The 21,376-nt window shown below is 40.0% G+C and overlaps 1 protein-coding gene across 14 annotated transcripts in view; it reads left to right on the top strand.

Moving 5' to 3' along the window:
• The window catches only part of DLG2 (discs large MAGUK scaffold protein 2), a 2,361,423-nt gene that overhangs the window by 2,328,578 nt on the left and 11,469 nt on the right, over positions 1–21,376 (top strand). For 7 of the 14 annotated variants that reach the window (XM_069564810.1, XM_069564813.1, XM_069564805.1 and 4 more), the window contains 4 exons: positions 3,812–3,911; positions 16,380–16,430; positions 17,377–17,478; positions 20,078–20,250. In XM_069564810.1, the coding sequence (XP_069420911.1) occupies positions 3,812–3,911; positions 16,380–16,430; positions 17,377–17,478; positions 20,078–20,250 (426 nt within the window). Of the gene's footprint in view, positions 1–3,811; positions 3,912–4,736; positions 4,783–7,974; positions 8,017–16,379; positions 16,431–17,376; positions 17,479–20,077; positions 20,251–21,376 lie in introns of all 14 variants that reach the window. The other 7 variants (XM_069564812.1, XM_069564807.1, XM_069564809.1 and 4 more) reach the window with 2 other exon arrangements.

Consider the following 21,376-nt stretch of genomic DNA (forward strand, 5'->3'; position numbering starts at 1 on the left):
CATGGTATGTGATTTGCAAACTTAAAAGTGTCCAGTGCAGTGTATTTGAGTATATTCATAGGGTTATGCAACTATCACCACCACCTAATTTTAGAACATTTTCATCTCTCCTAGAACCAACACTATATCCATTAGTTGTCACTTCCCATTCTCTGCACCCCCTAGCTTCCCTCAGCCCCAACCAACCACTATTTACTTTGTTTATAGATTTGCTTGTCTTGGGCAATTACTTTTTAAATGTTATTCATAATCTGTTCCACTAAAATCCTTTTCTTTATTTTTTTACATTACCATAAGAACAAGAACAATAGAATGGAGCCCTCAAAAACATGAAAGGGTCTCAAAAAATTGTAGTAGGGTATCCCACAAAAATGTTACAGCCAGTAGCATCTGATGCTTTAAATAAATAATTGTCAAGCAGTGAAGCCATGGGAAGAGGACAGATTACAGTATCATTTGAGTCAGATGCCAATGATTTTAAAAATAAACTTGAAACAGGCCTGAGTTGCCAAACCTTTTCTTGCTCTGAGAACAGCAATTTTTGCAACCAGGAATATTTGTAAATACAAATCCTAATTTCACTGCTAACCAACTCTATGTCTCTGGGCAAATAACAGGAGATTTGTAAACTTAAGTTTCCTCATCTGTGGTATGAGAACAATGATGGTACCAACCTCATCAAGTTAGTGTGGAGATTCACGTATACAGAGCCTTTAGACACACATAATAAGTGCTCAGCAAATGTTAGAACCAAGCATAGCACTTAATAACTGCTCAGCAAATTTAGTTGTTGTCTTTTTACCACTTTTGTTCATAAGAACTCAGTAATCTAGGTTAAATTCTACAATGGAATGCTTGGGTATACCAACTTTTCACTTGCCATACGTGATTGATATTTTCAAAATCTCTACTCAGAAGCTTTCTGACATGAAAACAATGGATTGGGATTTAAGATACTGTAACTTAGGGAAAAACACCATTGATCAAGTATGATTAATAAAGCTATATATTAGCCTTCAGTTGCTTTAGAACGATGTGTTCCATGAATAGTGAAAGTGTTAATTTATTATTCTCACCTAACATTCGTGTAACAGATTTTCCATTTCTAAATTAAAAGAAAAAATTAACAGCAATGAAAAAAAGCTTATATAATTGTAAATATTATACATGTCCAATAAAATAAAGAATAGATTAGAGCATTATAAACTACATATAATCTCTTCTAGTTGAAATGTCTAACTAAGATCTTTAATATATGACTTAAATCTGTGTGTGTGAACTGAAGTTGTGATTTGGTTCTGTGTTCATAAATTAAGGCAATGTGACCACCAACAAATGATTCCGTTACCCTTTTTTTAACTCCAGTATGAAATGGCTTTGGGTAATAGACTGATATGTTAGATAATTTTATTTTTGAGTAATTATTGTTCATTTTCTGTTCTTTTGAAAAGTGTGGTGCTAAATATTATGATGTCCCAATCAGATGACTCATACACAACATTTTCATACTCCGGAAATGTTAATACATTACAGTCCTTGCCTTGAAAATATAAAAGAATGAATCACAAACAACACATTTTCATTTTCCTTTGACCCTGTGAGACCATTTAAACAATGTGGTTTGCATGCAGCACCCTGTGGCCCTCAAAGGCCTCCACATTGTCTGTTTATGTCTCCATTTTAACCCCAGGCTTTACTCCTCTTGGCATTGTTTTGTATTTGCATGAAAATGTGTGTGTGTGTGTGTGTTTTTGCATGACAAGTCATCCGTAATGTTGAAGTTAAATGTCTAACATATCTTGCAATATCACATGTCATTAATTCTTACATGATATTTTTTTCTTTTATTTTCAGTTACTGAGGTGTAAATAATGCTTGAAATGTAAAAGTGGCATGAAACTGGAGTGATGCAAGAATATTTAATGTTCCTTTAAGAACTTACCATTTTTTAACTGGGAAAATTTGGGGGCATTCCCAGCCTTGTGTTTGGACACCAATCCCTCAATTACAAATTATGATAAAACTATTTTGAACACAAGTATTGTCAGTAGACTAATAAATTCTGAAGTGATACTTTTTTTTTTCCCATGAGAATGTTTTTCTAGTTCTTGAATATGAAGTATAAAATGTGTCCCCTAATTTCAGAATTTATTAGATATTTGATTTATTGGTTTCCTTAAAGCCTTCTTAATAGTACATAAAATTAAGCTCAATTGACTTTGGTGAAATTTCCTAATAACTAAAAACCTAATGAGTTACTGAATGACAGCACCAACATTTAGTGCTTTAATGTTTTCTAAATGAACATAACTATCAAAATGAATATTCGATATAGGAGTACATGGATATACAAAGAAAATAAGTTATTTACAACATTTTGTCAAGCATCTAATTCATAAGAGCACATAACTGTTCCAGCCAATGGGCTGAAAAGTACCGTTCTCTCCAAGTAGTCACCCTGCTGGCTCTGCACTTATTCCTGCCAGCTGCCATTGCTAAAATCGTGTTAGATACCCCTTGTCAAATTACCTTCAGTCTTTGGCACATTAATCCCTATGTAGTTACAAATCTTATTTCTTGGAGAGAGAGAGAGAGACACTCAGAGCCAAACTGGTCAAACAAGCTGGCAAACATATTTTTAAATGATATGTGAATATAAAATTACCAAGATGCACATGGCTTCTAGCCTGTGAAATGACTGAGAACATGTTTCCCAAAGATGAACCCCAGAAAGCATTTCCATAAGAGCAACAATGGGAATAAATGAAATTTTCTTAAGGAGTCTTTTCAGGCACGCATCTGATATTCACTTGAAAAAAAACAAGTTCTGATATGTGTATTCTGTTATGTCTATCTGTATTGCTTTAAATTCCACCTCATTTAAGATGACAGTGGTTTTCATTTTTAAGGACAGTCCTCCTTCCATTATTTTTTATCATATCAGAATGTAGATGAGTGGCCACTATATCTCCCTTCCTTGAATGAGTATCAGGTTACTACCTCATTAGCAGCAATTGTAATAGGTTTTGGTTGATGGTGTCTTGACTGTCACCAAGCTCTGTGTTATTGGCAACCGACTCAGCCTCTCTGTGCCTCTGGCCCCCTGCCTACGGAGGAGGGCTTGAAGCTCAATTTTCTTTAAAATCTCTTTTGATTGAAAATATAATACTATAATTATCATCTATCTGTGTGAGAACTGTAATTATCATATATCATAAATCCACACACATCTCTGAGGTTTTAATTAAATTCAAGCTGAAGTAACTCAAATTTATGTTATTGAAAAAGATATCTAGACACTGATGTGTCCGGTGTTTCTAACAGAGTCCTTTCTACCTGATGACAGTGATGATGATCAGGATGACATTTGTGTAGCACTTTGTGTTTACACTGCCTTATATGAGTCTCGCAGCCTAAGAGCTGCTCTTGGATCCTCACGATGCAGATGAAGAAGACGCTGAGGTCCAGAGAGATTCACTTGCCTGTCTAAGCTGTTGAACTAGCAAGTTACAGAGCTGGACAGAGACTCTGGGTCTTCTACTTCCAATTTAATACTCATCTCCTCCATCATCATTTACCTGCAACCAGTCTTTTATTTAATTCGGAGATGATTTTTCCAAAGTGTCATTATTTGGAATTTACACTCCTGGAAACTAAAATCTGCTTGCAGGGAGCCTCCCACACCCCTTTAGACTATCCACTTGCGTCACGACAGCTCTCTCTGCTTTTACAGACTAGTTGTTTTGTCAGCATGAGTGTGACAACAATTAGACGTCCCCTGTTTTTGCCCCATGCCTTTTCTCCTTCACAGTCATTCAATGACAAGCGTAAAAAGAGCTTCATCTTTTCACGAAAATTCCCATTCTACAAGAACAAGGAGCAGAGTGAGCAGGAAACCAGTGATCCTGAACGTAAGTAGATTCTCGAAGAGAATGTCACCTGCAACACAAGAGAAAAAAAAAATCCTTCACGGGCAACACGCATGATGTAGGCTGCCCCATGCCACACGCCTAGGCAAACGAACACGGCAGGCAGGCAGGTCAGGGCTTACTACTGTGACCAGTGTTTGCCTGCAGTCTGGATCCTTCCCTGGACAGAGCTCTTTTTTCAACAGAATGCATTGGAAAGGGACCTGAGGAAGCCAGGGACTTTGCTTCCAAACAGCATTTATCTGTGACCAAGACTGTTGTCTGGTTCACCTTTTCTATCATGCAACTCTCCAAGGGCTTGACAACTTCTTTTCTGGACAGAAACCTTAGATTCCATTGCCACATGTATTGTTTTGGAGCGCTGGCTAACTGGGAGTGATCAAATTCCCCTCTATTGGTTACCAGCATTTGTTCACTCTTTCCCTCACAGCGAGCTTATCTTGGGATAACTGAGCTTATTCTTATGCTCAATCTAAAAACTGGCCGTGAAACTTGGAGTGGATCGTTGGTCTCAGCGGTACGTTGCTGTGGCAGTATTAGCAGTGGGTAAAAACGGCTCTCGTTGACTCCTTATCTTTTTCATGACAACCTTCTGCTTAAACCTTTCGAGTTGCAATGCGAAGCCTCAAGTCGCAGCCCAGGGAGTTTGGGGTGAAATTTGTTTCCTAAGGAGAGAGCGAGGGATCCAGATTGCTCCGGCAACACGGTCTGTCATGGTAGTATCCGTTTCAACTCCACTGACTTCTTCCTTCCTCTTCCGTGGCTGTTCTCCCTCTCTCATTGCTCTCTCTGGGGACTTCCATGCAGGACATCCCCGGATTAGGTGACGACGGTTATGGAACAAAGACTCTGAGTAAGTTCCCAGGAATGGTCACTGTAACTTTTCTTTTCTTTTTCTTTCCTTTTGAGTTTGGCTTTTGTTCCTTTTCTCGAGGGCCTTTTCACTCCTAGCATGCACAAGATACGAGTTTTATTTGTTACCTAGCTGTGAATGCTCCTACCAAGTAATTTCCAACTGTTTTGTTCTGCATGTCAGCATTTAAGAACGAAGTGTCCCAGGCCCTGTAACTTGCGTTGCAGCTCACACCTTCCCTTTCTGGCCCTGCGATGTGGCCAACATGGTCCTGATGCCAGCCGTGGCATCCTTGCTCTGTCGCCTAGTACCTCCCCGGGAGCAAGAGGCCATGTTGAAAGAAAGGGCGAGTTCAATGCTCTGGAACAGGAAAGCGGAAATGTATTTTATGTTCTCTCTTCTGGCTTTTCACGTAGACATATTTAATGACCTTGCCAAATTCCATAATTGGGTTATACTTTGCTATTAGTAAAGGAGGTACTTTATAGTCAAAAGGAACATGCATTCTCAAAAAGTAAATATTAAGCTATTTGATCTTCCATAAATAATTCCTTGCTATTAACTTTGACTGATTTTTTTTTCTGACTTGCAGTGATCCTGCTTGAAACGTTTGTATGATAAAGTTTTAGATATATATTAATATGTTTTTCTATCGGTGATTTATTACTGCATTGCATAACCAGATCTTCATTTTATAGCTTAGAGTGGAAAGTAAAGTATATTAAACTAAATTTTTTCTAGTTATTAATGCCTTTATTCTGTGTCTCATTGCACTAATAAAAATAATAATTCTGTGTTTTAATATACTATGATTTTTCTGTGTTTGACACTAACCCCATTGTGTAGGCACCAATGAAATAAGAACCATTTTGTGTCTTTCGCAGCTGCATCACATGTTCATTTTTGTTTGTTTCGTTTTAATTTAACAGCTATGGGCAATATTTTTAGAAGCTGTTCATTTCATTGCTAAGAAACAAAATAACATTGAGCTGGACTTTGTTTTCAAGAGCTGGTTATATAACCCTGCATAATGATACCCTTCATCCTTCAAATTGTTAATTTGGATTTTTTTAAAGATATGTATATTTAGAAAATAAAATCTGATCAAGAATAACTGCTGATCTCCTTAAAGATGAAAACTTTATCTTTGAGTCTCTATACAGAATATGTATTGAAATTTTTCTTGAATTGGTGGCTGAAATTCAAGTGTTGATTTCAACATTATCCATTTAGCATCAAGTACCACCAGGGAGAATTTCTAAATTTTCGGTGGGGTTGGGTAGCATTTTAATATATTGTTAATAAATGAACATCTCTTGCTATTGGAGAGTTGAAAGTATGTGATGCCTTTTTAAATCCAGAGTGATGCCCTTTTAAATCTGAAGGTTTATTTACTCTCCAAAATTGAATATATTACACTAGGGAAAGTTATCTGCCAGTTGACACTACTGGTGGCCATAATTTAGACTTTAGCTGGAACATATGTTTAACTTCTTTTCACCTGCAAAATAGAAAAGTTCTGTTAAACAATATCTTAACATTAAGAGAGATTGGTTATTAAATAAACAGCCATATGGTTCTAAGTTTTTCTAGTGTAGCTTCATTCTGAATTATTTTAAAAGTGAAAATCAAAAAAAAAAAAACCTTCATCTTCAAATGAAGGTGCTTGAGATAATCACGCTCATGAAGATAAGCCATTGTTGGGTATGTGCTTTGACTTTTCAGTAACAAGACAGATTTGCACTGATTCATCACACTTACTTTCCTAGTGCCCTTTGCACTTACAACATGTGTACCTAAATTAATAATGCAGTTCTCATCAAACACCCACACAAAAAGAAATGATTCCAGTAAACTTAACCCATGCTTTAATTTTCATTAGTTTCATACTCTAAAATCAGTCCATCCAGGATGCGTTAACTAACTCAATTGTAGAAGTCCTTTCACAATCCACGCGTGTATCACATCATCACATAGTATACTTTAAAATATATGACAGTTTTATTTGTCAGTTATACCTTAATGATGCTAGAAAATGAAAAGTAATCCATCCAACTGGCAAGAATCAATAATAGCAAATACATTTCAAAGCACTTTTTTTTAACTGTTAGAGAATAACGTTATATATCCTTTTCCTTTTTTCTAAAGATTTTACAACAGTTGTCCCTTTTTAAAAAGCTGAAGTTATCGCTAATGATCTTCTCAGATCAAATAGTCATGTATTCTTCATTCAGTTAGCCTGATATACAAAGAAGTTGATAAACTGATGGATTTATCTTCTATAACTTAATAAATAGTACAGATAAATTATTTTGGAAATAAAAGCCCTAAGTCTGGCACATAGTCAGTACATCCCCCTGTTATGCAAGTTAAACTGTGTTTGTGGAAAAAAATTTTGAAATATCACTGTATACTTGTACAGTCATTCAACCAGAGTTAAAAACATGCTTTGTGCCAGAACCTGTGCTTGGTATTAGACCATTTATCTTCTTCCCGTCCTAATTCCTCCATAACCTGAACCTAAGAGCTATCCAAGCAAGAATCTTAAAAACAAGGAAATATTGAACTGATTCATAAAACACTTTTCAGTGACTCATTTCTTCCTCCAAGGTTTCCTACATACTCAGTGAAGCAGGAAAGTTCTTCAACAATCCCTTTCATCTTGTGAATTAGTTTAGGAAGTATTTAAATAGAAATAAAATGAAAGGGATTCCAGGGAGGGAACAACTAGCAATTTGAAATGCAATATTCCTGCAAAATGCCTAATAGCAAAATAAAGCAACAAAAAGCCTGTAATAAACCAGTCCTTACCCACCAGAAGCTCCTGAAATTATAATCAGGAACATCCAGTTCAGACACATTGACCTTTGTGACAAGAATCTGGAAAATCAAAGCTACACGAATGGGTCAAACTATTTATAAAAAGAGAAGTGCTTAGATGGACAGTATGCATTTTTTATAATTAAACATGCTTTCCTATTTGCTAATAAAAATAAGACACAGCAATCAAGCAGTAGCTCCCCGGAAAATAAAGTTTTCATCTTCATCTTATCTGAATTTTCTTAATGCGTCTCCTCTGCAGCCTTACTTGCCTTCCGCTCACATTTCTAGTAGCCTTGCATGGTATTGCTTTACGTTCTGGCTGCTCTCCAGTGCTTGGTATCTCTTTAATTTGCTGTGCTGTTCTTGCAGAACATGTTTCTTCTAATGCCAGCGATAGCGAAAGTAGCTACCGTAAGTTATTGCTTTGGTTTGTGATTCTTTTCTTTGCAACTGCCCCCTTGCCTGTGGTATTCATTTCAGATTTTTGCTGTTGTTTTTCAATTGCTGCCCTTTATCATCCTCATCCAAAGCAAATGGCTTGAAATGAAATCATCATTTGATGTGGAAAGATACAAAAGACACGAGGGCCATGGGTGAACTAGGGTCATTTGTACAAGGGGTTGTGGAATTGCTAATAAATTATTCCAGCCTTAGTTGACTGTGGCCTGGTGATGCAATTCTCCTAGAGAAGGTGGGGAAAAAATTTTTTTTGGATTTTGACATTCTGTCCTCCAAAATAATTTATACACCCTGCAGAAAGGTTGAAAAGTCATCATGGTTTTATTTTCCTTTTCATTTTGCCTTTTCCTTTCTGTGCCTGGCTCCCCTTTGCAAGAGAAAGCCTGATAAATTACAGTGTTCCTTTTAAATGAGTATGAACCTTGTATATCTCTTCTCTCCTTGATTAATATCTTGAGATAGATACTATGTTATATCTAACTTTAAATTTTGATGGTTGGGAAGAGATGAAAAAGTTTCATCCTCTAATGTTGAAGGAACTCACATTTTCTTTAAAAGTGAACAAATCTTGGATCAGAAAACTTAACTGAAAAAGTAGGTAACTATTTAAAAATTATTTCCGATTTTTGTTTGGTCACCTCAAGCCATTTGCTGAGTGATAAAAGAATATTCACCAAATGCCAGTCACATCCTTTTTTCTGTTCTGGTGGTTTCTTACCACGTACAGGTTTTTGGTGACTAAAATAAGTACGTTTATTACTCTTATCCTTGCAATTTCAATATTTATTTTGTACTCAGTGAAATGGGTTACTCAAAAAGCAACTACTGATATTAGAAAATTGCAGGCCCGATACTTATGACCCTCAGCTACCAAGACAGAAATCAGTTGGAGGTTTTTGGTTTGGGTTTGGGGTTTTTTTGTTTTGTTTTGTTTTTGGTCTTTTTGCTTGTATTAATTGAAGATAAGCATAGGAGAACAGAATAACTTTTATTTTTGTCTTTTCCACTACAGCATGGTAATTTATAAAACCATGCCCCTTTTTGAGGTGGAGTGCCAAATAATGTTCTTGAAGTGTGACAAGTTCAATTTGGATCTTGAGAAAGGCTCTAGATAGATAATCAAATTGGTGGGGAAATAGGCGGGGGAAAGGGTACAAAAGAGGAAAGATGACAGATGGAGGGAGTAGGGGCCAGAGGAGGCAGATGAAAAGCATGCCACAGAGTGAAATGAAGAAAAGTTGTGATGAGATACCTTTGATCAACCAAATATTAGAACCCCCTCATTTTCTTCCTCAATAGAATGATAAGTCCTTTTGATAAAAGGAATTAAAGCTTTCTTGTTTTTAACACGATCTTTAACATCTTCACAGTCTTCCTACTCTTATACTTTTATGATTATCCCAAATTGAGAAAATATTTGCCTCTCCCATGTCTTCATTTGGTTCTAAAACAAAGAAACCTAGCTGGTTAAGAAGTGACCAAAGATTATTTGTTGGGTTTCATGGAGACCCTTGGCCCAAATTTCTTGGATGTTCAGTTTTCAGTTTTTAAGTGTGTGCTTCCATCCTGTAGAAACAGAGAAATGGAAAACATCAAATTTTGTTCTTGCAATCCCTTTTATGGAACGTGTACTTTTATGGAACTACCTTTTCCTTCAGAAATCTGTGTTTAGAATATTTCAGAGGCCTTTCTCTTCTTTAGAGATGAGCATGTTCTTTCCAGAATCATTGTTATAAAAATTGCACCAAGGCTTTCAGCTGTTTGACAAGTTTTTGATTGCAGTACTCTAAGTTGACATCAATAATTCTTTTCACTCTCAAATAGTAGATGCACATAAAGGTTTATTGAGTGAATAAAGGAAAAACTTGCAAACAGCTTAAATTATCTATGAGAAGAGAGATGGAACTGTACTATTACTAGAGAAAATGTGGAGTCTAATAGTCTGTTTTAACTTGAATCTCCTCTGAGGGTACAGAAAGCTAGCCATTCAGATTTCTTTCTTTACAAATGAAAAAAGGTAAGAAGAGCCTTGTCATAGCTTAGAGGAGAAAAAAATGGATATTTGTTTTTCCAGGATAGAAATATGAGGAATTACAGAGGACTATTTCTTAGTTCATTCAGCATCTACTCTATGTCACGCTCTCTCATAGGCACCTTAAGACTCAATGTAAGTCTCAGTGAACTCTGGAACTCAGCACAGGTAAAGAGGGAGAGCGATCAATACTTTAAGAAAGCATAAAGTGTAGCCATTTCTAGCATAAAAGTCTGGCCCAAGAATAGTGGGGCTTCAGAGATAATCTCAAAGAGGAGGGGGCCTTTGAGCTGAGCTTTGCAAAGATGAGGTACTTGCCAGCTCAGTAAAGTTGAAGAAGAAACTCACCAGGAAAGGCATTGGCATGACCAAAGACACAAAGGCTTGGGACAGACAGTTTTTCCAGGAAGTACAGTTTCAAAATCAAACCAGGCTGGATTTTTCTATTGAATTCCTGGCTTTTGCCGTAATTATGACTTTTATATTTTATGAATAGCAGTCTAGAGAAAATAATACCTCTTTTCACTCATTTTCAGATTTTTTTTTTTTAACTCTTAGAACCATTCCATGTCTGCTCAGGACAGAATGGCTAAAAAAATAGTCAGTAGTTAGAAAGACTGGCAGGCTTCCCAGGTGGTACTAGAGGTAGGAGACATAAGAGATGGAGGTTCCATCCCTGGGTCGGGAAGATCCCCTGGAAGAGCGCATGGCAACCCACTCCAGTGTTCTTGCCTGGAGAATCCCCATGGACAAGGTGCCTGGTGGGCTGCAGTCCATAGGGTCACAGAGTCAGGCACAACTGAAGCAACATCCACACACAGAAAGACAGGCCCAGGCCTGGGTGTTGCATTCTGGAGCTGCAGATTGTGCCAACCTTATTCGAAAGCCTCAAATATTTTCTGAGATACATATACATGCACATGAATTTACACCAACCTCAATTTCTAATAAATAGCTCAGACCTTTGATGCACCATCTCAAGAATTATAGCATATTTTTTCCAAAGTCCAGCTATACTGAGCACTAGCTACAATACAGTTTAACAATGTACATTGTCTAATTATGCAAAATGCTATCTCATAACTGCCTTAACTATGGGCTAATTCCAGATTTCTGTCAACAAAGTAATATAATACAGTGCAGGTTTGTGTTTGTTTTGTATCATACCTTTGAATTGCCCTTATATATGATGGCAATAAAGATCAATTAGCTATAATGGAGACCTTGCAAATCTCTACAAGGTGAAGACCTGCCTTCCTTAAAGCCCAGTAGAGCTCTTATGTTATTATGGGTATGGGAGAGCGGGTGATTATCCTCCTAACCCATTGGTGCTCAGCAGTTAAATAGGATTTTCAAACCAAGGATCTTAAAAAATGAACTGAGTGAAACTGAGATGCTGAGATGAAGAGATTTCAGACTTTCCCTCTGGAATCAGTCGGAATGGTGCCCATATTCCCCTTTCTCCATTCTTCTCAAGTACTGGCCTTATATTTCCTCAAGTTCTTACCAAGCAATTTTATTACATATAGTATCTCATTTTATTTCTGCAACAAAATTATGAAATATACCTTATATTTACACCCCATTAACAGAGAAGGCAATGGCACCCCACTCCAGTACTCTTGCCTGGAAAATCCCATGGACGGAGGAGCCTGGTAGGCTGCAGTCCATTGGGTCGCTAAGAGTCAGACACGACTGAGCAACTTCACTTTCACTTTTCACTCTCATGCATTGGAGAAGGAAATGGCAACCCACTCCAGTGTTCTTGCCTGGAGAATCCCAGGGATGGGGGAGCCTGGTGGGCTGCCGTCTATGGGGTCACACAGAGTCGGACACGACTGAAGCGACTTAGCAGCAGCAGCAACTGATGAAGAAGCTGAAATTCCAAAGAGCTACCTTTCACTAATACTATGTCCCTGCAAGTCTAGTCAAGATATTTTAATTCTGAAACTTAGACATTTTCACTATTCCCTGTGTTTTGTAATCCAAGCTTCTTCACGTTTTAGCTAGTACATTTCAACCATACCACCTATCAAATTAATTGGCTGTCCCTGGTGGTTCAGCAGTAAAGAATCTGCCTGCCAAAGCAGGAGATTCGGGTTTGATCCCTGGGTTGGGAAGATCCCTGGAGGAGGAAATGGCAACCGGCTCCAATATTCTTGCCTTGGAAATCCCATGGACAGAGGAACCTGGCAGGCTCCAGTCCGTGGGATTGCAGAGTCAGAAATGACTTAGTGGATAAACAACAACAATCAATACAAGCAGCAATATTTACATAACATTAACTATGAACTAAGCCTGATTTTAAGGACTCTTATATATAGTAACAGATTTAATCTGAAGATCCTTTGAAGACACTGAATCAGTAATTCACTACGTGACCTTGAAGAAATCACTGAACATTTTTGAACCTTAGTTCTCTTCAATGTAAATGACTAGCTTGGATTAGAAAAGAGATACGGGAAACAGGTTTTAATCAAGACTGCCCTTTAATAGTTTCTTGAGGAACTATACTGAAAAGTGTTGAGGCCAAGTGAGGCTCAGCAGTAATTCAGGCAATGATCGGTGTGATGCATGTCGAGGGTCCGTAAGGGAGAGTGAAGTCATGCTCCAGACTCTCCATCCATAAACCACGTTAACTCCAAACTCTTTCTTAGCACTAACATTCCGTGGTTCTAGGAAGCTAGTTATTCTTCGTAATTATCCAATGCAGGCTGTAAACACTAAATTTAGACCACTGAATGCCCTGCCACTGGCCTTCACTTCCCTCATCTCTCTTTTCCAGTTTGGGAAAAAATTTTAAAGAAAAACACCGTGTTTTTCCTTATCATGAGAGCCTTACTCCGAACCCCTCTTACTGTGACTTGCTTCCAGTTTAAAGACAGTGTTTTCTGGAGGTTGTAACAACAGGCTCTGCAAAGGCTCTGCGAAGTCTCTGCCGGTGGCAGGCGGCCACCCCCAGCTCTGTGCCACGCTCCCCTTTCCAGCCGTGCGATTGCCAAAACAAGACAAAGTAATTGTTTGTACCCTGTGTCAGCTGTTATTTCTAAGTGCCGACACCTCCTGAGCGAAAAATAGAAAAACTACTAAGGATGACTATTTTTTGGAGATGACACAGCAGCATTAAAAAAAAAAAAAAAAAAAGAGTTAGGGTTTGCAAATGGAGCATCTTATGGCCTGTCGGTAACTGACCCAGGTTCAGCTCCCTTCTCTGCCACCCACCATTTTTGTTCACCTCTGAGTTCTGCCTCTACATCCCAGCCCCCACAGAGAGTTCTGCACCTCTGACCTTTTTGAGACTGCCGCATACTCAGCGAGCAGTCAGCAAAGATGTGGTTTTTAATCTTGACTCTACTACTTACTGAGGAAGCAGGCCCTGTCTCCGAGTCTCAGCTTCTTCATCTGTCAAGTGCAGATGATCAGAGCACCTACCTCAAAAGAAATGGCTGTGAGAAATACGAAGCAATGGCTGCAAAAGCCTTTTATAGCCTGTAACGCGCTATGCAGGCGTGAATTATCGTCCCTTCACTGCTGTGACTTTTTTTCTCCCCCTCATAATCTCCCTCCCATTACCCCTTGGGCTTTCCATTCTTGAACACGAAAGTGAAAACTGGTTTCGGGTGCTGAGTTCACAGCTATTGTGCCTTATCAGCTGCCACAGCACCCCTGTGGGCTTCCTTACATGGTCCCTGGTTGTCATGCAGCCGTTAGAATTGGGAGGGGTGTTGACTTCAGGGACACTTGTCATCACTGCTGTCTGCCAGTCTTACTGCTCTGAGCAAGAACCTGTGCTTCCTGTGGGTTAGACGCAAACCAGAAAGCAACAGGTAAACGAAGAACTACAGGACTCTGTTCTAACAAAGTTAATCTAAGCTATGTTGCTTTGTCCTAGTTTTTTAAATCACACATTATACATACTGACACCAAATATTTTATTTAAGGTTTGCCTTTAGAATGTCCCATCAGAATGATTTGTTCTCCTGGGAACAAGAGGTGTTCTCTTTATTTAGGGGAAACCGCACTTTCCCAAAGGAAAGCGTATAGACAGAAACACAAAGTGGAACCTATCTTTGGCTTCATTGCTCATCCTGACTCGTACCACTAAAAGCAGAATGCAGATTCACTGGTCTCTTTCTTTATGTTAAATACTGAGGACACCTTGGATAACTGCGGTATGGGGTGCCCAGTCTCAGGCAGAGACATAAGTATCACCTGATATTTATTCTTTTTTTGCATTTAAAAAGTTTGCAATTTTTTTCAAGTATTTCTGTAACTGACGTTTATTGTAATCATCTAAAATCCTGAAAGAGAAGTTAAATTCAACCGTAAATGTGGAAAAGTAGCTCCAGAGCATATTCTGTCACCTGATATGTAAAACCTGTTATCCCACGAGCAGGAGTCCCCTCTCACATATTAATCATTCACGGAGATTTCTCCTGAAAGTCCGTATGACATTACAGTGTTGGTCTGCCATGCTTCTGTCTCTAAAGCTATGCTTTTTTTTCCCCCCAACTATTTTTACACTTTTCCTCTGAATTCCTATGTCCTCTGCATATGTCAGCCTTTAGATAACTAGAGCTTAGCAGTCATTCCCCTTTATTATTTTTTGACACAGCTTCTGTAAATTTCAGTTGATTCATTTTTTAAAAGAGGATCATTTTTTTCCCTGAATTTAAAAAACAAACAAGCATGAATCTGACTCCTCACATACCAAACCCCTGCCCTGATGCGGGAAGCTCCCCTGAGCACTGTTTGGAGCAGTCATGGGTAGGTTCCGCTTAGAGGAAGCACCAATGCCCCTTCTCCTTGACTTCAGGAGGTAGCCCAGCCGAGCCATTCTTGATGGCGAGGCGAGACGTGATGTGGGCCTGGGGCCATTTCCCACTCCAGGGAAGACATGCGCATTCACCGCTTTAGCCAGAGACCACTTAATTCCCCCAGATCAGCCTTGTCATTATCAAACCTGCCTGTAATACTAACTCCTTTCATGAAATGGATTCATCCTCCAGAGGCTGTGGCTTCTGAAGCAGCAGCACATGGTTCTGACCTGACTCTGAAAGTGTCAGGGCCTATGAGGAGATAGAGCAGTGAGACCCAGTGCCCTTTGGTTTCAGAAAAAACTACCTCTTATGACACACCTCGGGGTTTCCCAGGTGGCGCTAGTGGTAAAGAACACACCTGCCAATGCAGGAGACTCGGGTCCCACCCCTGGGTCGGGAGATCCCCTGGAGGAGGGCATGGCAACCCACTCCAGTAATTCTTGCCTGGAGAATCCCATGGACAGGGGAACCTGGCAAGTACAGTCCACGGGGCACACAGAGTCGGACACAACTGAAGCGACTTAGCACACGCACAACACTTCTCCTCTATAGGACAGCATACAAAAACCCCTTTTCAAAACTTAAACTATTTCCCCACCAAAGGTAGTCAGTCCTAGGCCTAATGCGAATGAAGGTGTGGAGCCTTCTGAGTTGGCAGCTGAATGAGACAAATCTCATGCCTAGTTCAACTGGGCAAAACTGATGATTAGGAAAAAAAAAATATTTGCCAAAAACCAATTTACTTTCCATGGTTGTATGTTGACTTGAGGCTCACCATGAATCAGAAGGCTTATAGCAAATGAGCCTGGAAGTGTGGAAACTGATACTCCATGGTCTGCCTTACTTTTCAAAGTTTCAAGGCTAGATTTAGCAGTGATTAGAACAAGTGATGTAGGGCCCTCCTCAGTTTTTTATCTTCTTAACTGACCCAGCATTTTCTTGATGAATTAACATTAAAGTCTTCAGAGCCTTGGAGTATATAGGCTGGTGAAGTTTTTGTCTCACAAATGAAACGAGCAGACACTTGCTTTTGAACATTGTGTTTCTTTGGGAAGTAAAATGGAAGATGAAAGGTCCAGAAATTCTGGTAATGTAGCAGCGAACTATTGGATGGAACCTCTCCTTGAACTCAAGGGGTTCCTTTTAGGCGGGAATGCTGGGCATGCAGCCATAGTGCGGTGTTTCTCAGCGTCAGACGCGAGGCGGCCTCTTCCATCCCTGCCCTGCTGAACTGCAGAAGGCCAGCCTCCTGTCGCTCCTCCGACCAGCGACCACCTGACTCTGTCACGGTGCCAAACAGTTCTATGAGGGTGAAGGGATGTGGGGAATGGTTGAAGGAGGGAGAGAGCAAGGGAAATTAGCCCTGAACTGGGTCTGTTTCCTGGGCTGCAGAGCAGGGCTTGTAGCTGTGGTTTGTGACTGGTTGTTAGTCCACTGTAATTTTTCCTTTTTTCTCTTCTCAGGAGGGCAAGAAGATTTCATTCTCTCTTATGAGCCTGTCACAAGGCAGGAAAGTAAGTTTCTTAGCATGCTCTGGGTCCTGATTTCCAGGCTATAACAGGTGACCCCATTTCAGGAGGGAAATAAACTGCTTATTATTCAGCAGTTCCCAGGCCAGACCCTGCTCTTTCTTTGGCCCTGTGGCCAAGCAGACACATTCCCTGCACCGAGTGGGCAGCGACAGCTCGCAGGAGGATGGAGCTGCCCTCTGGAAGAATGATCCTTAATAGGAAGGAGCACATCCAAATCATAAAGGGCGCCACCTACAGGATTGATGGGTAAAATCCTCCTGCAGGTTGATGTCCACTTAGTATTGAGGGCTTTCTAGTAGGGCTCCTAAGAGAGAGGCCACCTTCTGGGCTGCTCCAAAAGCCTGGGAGGAATTTATACAGAGGCTGATGGCTCTTGACAAAGATCACAGAGAAAATTCAGGCATCAGAGGAGGAATTGTAACAAATGAACTTTTGAGTTCCTTGTAGCCCCGTGATTACAAAGGAATTGAGAGAATCCAAGCAGAGAATGGAGAGTATTTTGAACTAAGGAAAAGAAAGTATAAAAACCTAAGATGTCATTACTACTAATGATGACTTTTGAAGGCGTTGCCTAAACAATAGTCAGATAGCTACTTTGGAATCTTTTTTTTCTCCCACTCAGTTGACTAAACTTGGTAACTGTTTTGACTGTTGTGTAGGCATACGTGAAGAGTAAGCAAAACATCTCCAAATGTTTGGTTTTTTTTTTTCATTGACACTGCAGTTGCTTTTCCCTGTTAGTTTCAGTAAATTCCAGAAAGTAGACTCAGCCAACACACTCGGTGTTAAAACATCAGTTTCCTATGCAGGGCTCTCTGGGCAGTTTATCCGCCGAAGTAACAGCCTCAGTAGTTCTTAGTGTTCGGCAGGTTTGCCCTAAGATTCCCAAGTCGGACTCCTCATCTGCATTTCCTTTCCCTCTCTGCAGTAAACTATACCCGACCCGTGATTATTCTGGGCCCCATGAAGGATCGGATCAACGATGACTTGATATCTGAATTCCCTGACAAATTTGGCTCCTGTGTGCCTCGTAAGTATCCTTCATCTCTCCTCTAGAAGTACAGCATGGCTCTTTTTGAGATGGTAAAATGTAACTCTGTTTTTCCAGTAGTCACCAGTGATTCAGATACCGTCAGTCACCTATTATCTGAGCATCTCATTTCATTTCTCTGCCAAATACATTCCATCTATGCTGCCATGCGTTATTCTCTATTTAGTGAGTAAACGATGTGGTACCCGAGAGGGCAGGATGAGTCCTTTCTTTGTAACGCTGGTGGTACTTAAGACAGCATAGGATTATTGATAGGCCTTCATATTTTCTTGTAGATTGATTGAAATGTCACTGAAGCCTCTTTTCCCATAGAATCATGCTACAAAGCAAGTCTGTCCAACACACAGCAATTCAAACGCTGAGATGCAAGGTTTACAGCAGAGAAAGGGCTTGTTTATTCATGGGACTGCCACTTAAAGAGGTTAGAGAAGAAATCTCAGACTCACCTCCCGGAAGCCAGGGGCTGGGGATATTTGTGGGATGAAGGAGCAGGGTAGCCTGAGGTGTGGGGAGCGTGGGGATGGGTGATTGAAAATACGAGGGTAAGGTATTTCTCATTCTGTGCAGGTGTGGGTAAGCTGCAGGCTTCATCATGGGAAGCAGATTCAGAAAATGTCAGCATTAGCATGTTCTGAGGGTGGAGTCTGGGGCCCTCTGATGTTCAAAGGTCACCAGGTAGACACTGGCACTTGTCCAGTTGGAGGGTCGGTTGTCTTAACCACTCTTAACCATCTCAAGCTCAAACTGGACACAGCTGACTCTGAGTTCCTATAAAACAACTAAGGCAAACACATTGTTGAGACTATGTGATGCTTGAAAGATATGCCTTTTTTTTTTTTTTTTTTTTGGTAGTAACAAAGTGATCAGTGAAGGCAGGTTACAGGTTTAATGGGTCTAACTAATGATCACTCTTAGTTGCAGTAAGAGAGATCAGAGACAATGTTCTCTGTTAAACTCATCTCAGGATAACTTAGGGCCGTGTGTCGATCAATACAAAATAGCCTTTCCTTTCCCTTGGAAGGATGAAGACAAGAAAGAATATAAAGTTTTTACCTGCCTCCCGGCCACTGCTCTCTCATCCTTATGGACAGCCGTCAGGCCCCCCAGTCCCTCTGACACACCCAGGACAGCCCTCCCTGCAGAGTCTGTCTGCCCTCCTTCCTGCTGCTCCCTGCTCATCACTTCTGGCCCTGCTCCCACTGTGCCACATGAAAATGCTAGAGGCTTTCTGTGTGTGTAAACCCACCAGGAAATTTTAATTTATTGGACCACTGAGCTCTGAAATCTGATCTCAGCAGATATTTCTTCCTCACTCAACATGTTTTAAGCTCTTTGCTCTGAAGTGTCTCTTACATTTCAGGACTGCAAATGTCTGCAGGAATACAGGAGAGGAGCAGGGATCGCACATGCGCAGTGCACGGGCAGGCGGGAACCGGGGTGGGTGTGCTGTCCTATGAGACGGTCCCCGGCAAGGGTTCTGGGTACCGGTCTTGCCACAGAGCCTAACCTGAGAGAGACGCCAGACAGAAATGATCAAGTCAAACCCTAGGCCACTTGTTGCAGCCCTCAGCTTGTTCCTCCACTTTTGAAAGAAAAAAAAAAAGAAATTCCTTTAGCACCATTTCACTACCCCTCCATCTTGCATCGTCTTCTTTCTCTTTTTTTAAGTAATGGCACTGTTTTATAAAAATCAATACATGTTCATTGTACAAAACGTGGAAAATGCTAAAAAGTTAAACAAGAAAATTAAAAATATACAGAAAATCTCAGAAGATACCTAGAGATAACGTCCTTGCTAACATTTTCATAGATTTCTACCTGTTCTTTCTTTTCATGCATTTTCTCCTTTGATTGGGTACATGTCAAGTGTATACATTTTTGCTTAATATTGTTTAAAGTCCCTTAACTGTGATGGTATCATTTTACATCTTTTAAAGTCCCTGAATATATTTACACTATATGTCCTTTTTGTTAATTTTTATATGAGACATTTTTTACTTCTTTGCTTGTCCCGTAATCTTTTATCATGTGCTAGACATTGTGATGCTACATTATTGAGCATTTGGATGTTGTTATCAATATCTTCCTTTATAGAATATTAAGTTTTTGTTTCAGCAGGCAGTAATTTACTGACAAGTCAGCTTCTTTGAGTTTTGACTTGGTTTTAGACATTGTGAAGGTAGGTCTAGAGTAAGTCAAGAGTAACCTCATAAAATGCAACCGTTCTGGGATCTCAGCCTAATGCGGGAACTTCAGGGTCTCCTAGCAATCCATGACCTCTAGACTTTCCGTTTGGAAATGAAAATGGAGTGCAGAGTCCTCTCATGTGTTTCTCCTAAGTATTACAGCTCCAGCACTGTCTGTTGTCCAGTGCCTGAAAATATATGTCCATACATTTTGTCTAGTTTTGTAGTTCTTCACAGTGTGGGGCTAAGCCTGGTACCTGCTACTGTGTCATTGACCTTCATAGTACACACTTTTATATCTATGTTGAGAGTGCGTGGTAAAAAAAAAAAGGTATAACAGAAGTTTCTGAATATAAAGTTACCTTATTTTCATCTTTTTTCATTTTATAAAGATACTACGAGGCCAAAGCGTGACTACGAGGTGGATGGCAGAGACTACCACTTTGTCATTTCTAGAGAACAAATGGAAAAAGACATCCAAGAGCACAAGTTTATAGAAGCCGGGCAGTACAATGACAACCTATATGGAACCAGTGTGCAGTCCGTGAGATTTGTAGCAGAAAGGGTATGTTCTCCAGTCATCTTACATCTCCCCTGAAGAAGGTACCCAGGTGGCAAACTGCATTTTTTTTTCTTTCTGGTCATTACTCTTCCCTGATTTCAGTTGTAAATTTTGATTCAGTATTCCTTTTAAGACCTCTGAGCAGAGAATCTCTTTAGAGCAAGGTCGTTAATCTTTGTTCTAATCTCAATAAAGTATGCTGACTGACCTGGCAGGGGAGAGGAGGGAAGAGGGCTTATAAACCTAAAGGCAATTAACAGCTTGAAGTTTATGGAAATTCACTTTGTCTTTGGCTCACTTTTCTTTGGCCCCAGTAACTGAACTTGTTCTAAAAACGGTCACTTTCGGTTGTTTAGATCAGAATCCTCAGTTCTTTTTGTTAGTAGGAGTTTACTTTTTATCTCCCTGAAAACTTGAGATGCTTTTGGTGGAAGGGTAGACACATGAGGAGGACTGCCTGGCCTGTTGCTGGCAGATATTCTAAATTAGAGGAGGTATAGATGAAATTCTGTGTGAAAGTCACTCAGTCATGTCCAACTCTTTGCGATCCCATGGACTGCAGCCTGCCAGGCCCCTCTGTCCATGGAATTCTCCAGGCAAGAATACTGGAGTGGTTTGCCAGTTCCTTCTCCAGAGGATCTTCCCGACCCAGGGATCGAACCCAAGTCTCCTGCATTGCAGGCAGATAAAATTACCCTGCTGATAATTTCAAGGGCATGGACATGAGAAGACTGTGTAAGGGCAAATAGGATAGGAAGACCCTTGAGATCTGCCTCAAGAAGGATCCTGATCACCTGTGAACACTGAGGATCAATGTCATAGAAGAAGAAAAAATAAAAGTTAAGAGCCCATCGTATTTGTTATATAAGTAATATTTGTTGGGTTGATTTGATTTGACACAACTTCCCCCCACCCCCACTTTTAATGTTTTAGTTAAAAAACTTCAATGAGAAATGTTCACGTCTATGCAAGAATACAGTAAGAAGGTGGGTCAAGTTTCTTCTCTCTAGGGTGCTGGCTTCTTTGAGCAATATCACACTGTTTCAAATCACTTCTGGATCATTGCATCTGTTCCCCTCCTTGAACATGAAGACACAGCCTTTGTTATCTCAAACCTTTCTGACCAGTG

This window comes from Ovis canadensis, chromosome 21 (assembly GCF_042477335.2).
Source record: "Ovis canadensis isolate MfBH-ARS-UI-01 breed Bighorn chromosome 21, ARS-UI_OviCan_v2, whole genome shotgun sequence".
In the NCBI taxonomy this organism is placed as follows: domain Eukaryota; kingdom Metazoa; phylum Chordata; class Mammalia; order Artiodactyla; family Bovidae; genus Ovis; species Ovis canadensis.